At 55.4% G+C, this 2,717-nt stretch overlaps 1 protein-coding gene across 1 annotated transcript in view; it reads right to left on the bottom strand.

Annotated features, from left to right (window-relative positions):
* ANKRD60 (ankyrin repeat domain 60) overlaps positions 1-2,717 on the bottom strand; it is a 10,811-nt gene extending 8,094 nt beyond the window's left edge. The window contains 3 exon segments of the mRNA XM_026652753.1: positions 785-1,022; positions 1,025-1,108; positions 2,535-2,717. Of these exon segments, the coding sequence (XP_026508538.1) occupies positions 785-1,022; positions 1,025-1,108; positions 2,535-2,717 (505 nt within the window).

The following is a 2,717-nucleotide window of genomic DNA, read 5'->3' as shown; positions in this document are numbered from 1 at the left end:
ACACAAAAAAAAAAAAAAAAAAAAAAAAAACGGGGAGGCCAGAACGGCAACGCAAAAAAACCCCAGTGATCTGTGCGCCGGAGCGCGGGTGCAGGGGGACCGGCTAGCGGGGGTTAGGGGGAGGAAGCGGGTGGGAGAGATAGAGAGAGAGAGAGAGAGAGAGAGAGAGAGAAGGGGGTGGCCAGGGCTACAGCGGGGCGCTGCCACGCAGCCCCTCCCGCCGCGCCGCCTGCCGGGAGGGCTCTGCTCCGGTCAGCAGGGAGGGAAGGATGAGGACTGCCCTGCCGGGCTTGCTCCAGGGCGCTCCTGTCCTCCACGCCGCCGCCCCCTACAGGCCGGAGCAGAACAACAACAAAAAAGCGGCCGTGCCGCCCTAGGACTGGGCGGAATGCCGCCTCGTTCAATCTGCCGCCCCAAGCACCAGCTTGCTCGGCTGGTGCCTGGAGCCGGCCCTGAGCACTAGGCAATTAAAAAAAAAAAATAGTGAAAGGTTAAATTCTGCCAAAATTGAGAGCTCAGCCCTGGCATCCATTAGGGAAAGCTCCCAAGCAGCTATGGGTGAGTGGGGTTTCCCAGGGCTGGAGGAGAGAATGCTAAGGATTGAAGCAAGAGATGGGTTCCAGGAATGGAGTAGGAAAAAGGAAAGAAGGTCTCGGATCTTCATCCAGGTACTAATGTCACTGGAATTGACAGGGGTGACCCCTGACCTTAAAGCAGGTACTGGGGACACCAGATGTGGCAAGGAACCCAGACTGTTAACCCCCAGGATGTTAAAAGTCCCCACCTTCATCCAGGTACTGGAGGCGTTGGAAATTCAAGGGGATGCCAGTCAGCAGCTCCAGATGGTGCTTCAGCTTCAACACAGTCAAGTCTCTGTAGCACCCGGCTAACGGGAAAGTCTCACTAGTTTCAGCCAGGCGGAGTGTGATGCTGAAGAGCCGGTGGGGCAAGCTGCTGCTCGGGACCACTTCATGGCTCTTTCCCCGCTTGGAGCGGGGGTTGAACCAAAACATAGTACCACCTAAGGGTTGGGGTTGGACCTGGTGGTGGCCACTCCCTCCTCCTGCCAATGGGCCGCTGCTATTAAACACTCTCCAGGTGAAGTTACCTGGGCAGCATTAGCATGTCATAACACATCTGGGCAGCATGAAGGACGTGGCTCAGATGTGCACCATACATGTGACATAATAGCTAGCTAGGCAGCTTAAGTATGATGTCGTGTTGCAATCACAGTGGCATGGGTGTGTCATCATAGTTCCTCTGAACATATGTTCCATCAGGGCACATGCAGTGTGATTCAAGGGGGGCCTGTTTGCTCAGTCTCACCCCCCCCCTCCAACTTTCACCGAGGATGACAAGAGCTTTTAGTTGGCTGGAGGGCAGCCAGGGAAGGGGAGAGGGAGCGAGCCTGCTGGGAGCAGTAACTCAGCCAACTCGTTTCCTTCTTTCTGTACTAAGATGCTCTCTGGGGAGCAGGGTGACGGCTGCATCTAAGGGTATGTCTACACTGGCAAGTTTCTGCGCCACAAGTCATACCACTTTTATTAAACCACTGGAATTAAACCGCTGTTGCGTGTCCACACTGTGCTCCTTGTGACGCTGGAGCGCATCCACATTAGCAGCTCTTGCAACGGCAAAGACAGCAGTGCATTGTGGTAGCTATCCCACGGTGCAACTGGCCGCAGGGTGCTTTGGGAAGGGTTTGCAATGCCTCATGGGGCAGGCACAGCATCACATGATGCAGGTTTCCCAATCCCATTGGCCCATGGGCATCCTACGACATTGCCAGCTGCTTTTCAACTGAAGTGGGGGGTGGGGGAAAGTGTGTGACAGGGAGAGTGTGCACGTATGGGGGGAGAGAGAGTGTGTTTTGGGGGACAGAGTGTGTCAAGCATGTTCAGGCAGCGGCAGGAAGCAACCAGTGGCAGGGGGAACCTCACCATCAGCCCCCACCTCCCTCGCTGGGCTCTCGGCACAGCAACTGCTCTCTCTCTGTCTCTCTCACACACACACACACCCTCTGTGTTCAACAGCACAAGCATTCCACATTAATGGTTTGCTTTGTGTCCCGGAGCAGATCAGCACAGCACACTAGGGCTATCAGCAACGGTGCTTTGAAAGGGGAGGGGCGCATGTCTCCAGGGCAGCCAAGTGCAAAACAATGAGCAGAGTGGTCACTTGAGGCATTATGGGACAGCTCTGGAGGCCAATTACAGCGCAGAAAGCAATCAAGTGTCTACACTGGGAATAGAGCGCTGGAGCCTCTGCGCAAATAGCCTTGCGACTCTCGTCAAGGTGGGGTTTTTTGCAGCGCTGCAGCTGAGGAGTTTCTGTGCACAAAGTGGCTTGGCAGTGTGGACACCTCTGCAGTTTGAGTGCAAAAAGCTGCTTTACAGCGCAGAAACTTGCCAGTGTAGACAAGCCCTAAGTCTCTGCTCTGCAGGACTGGGGTCCTTCCTGCTCAGAGGGGAACAAAGGCCAGAGCCTCAAAGGGCAGCAGTTGAGACAGCTGGGGAGGAGTCACAGCCACCAGCCTGCTCACCAGCAGCAGCTTCGTTTCCTCCTTCACAGAAGCCAGATCGAGGGTGGAGGCGATAGGTCGAGAGTTCTCGTTTATGATAATGTGGAGGAGTCTGACGGAGGAGCGCGAAGAAGAGTTGCTCTTTGGTGAAGGCAGGAGTGGGGAATAGACACAGGGGGATCTTGAGACTGGGCAT

Source organism: Terrapene carolina, unplaced genomic scaffold (genome assembly GCF_002925995.2).
Source record: "Terrapene carolina triunguis isolate 2854851 unplaced genomic scaffold, T_m_triunguis-2.0 Scaffold130, whole genome shotgun sequence".
Lineage (NCBI taxonomy): Eukaryota > Metazoa > Chordata > Testudines > Emydidae > Terrapene > Terrapene triunguis.
Note: the sequence above shows the minus strand (reverse complement) of the source record. Positions and strands in the feature narration are given on the sequence as shown.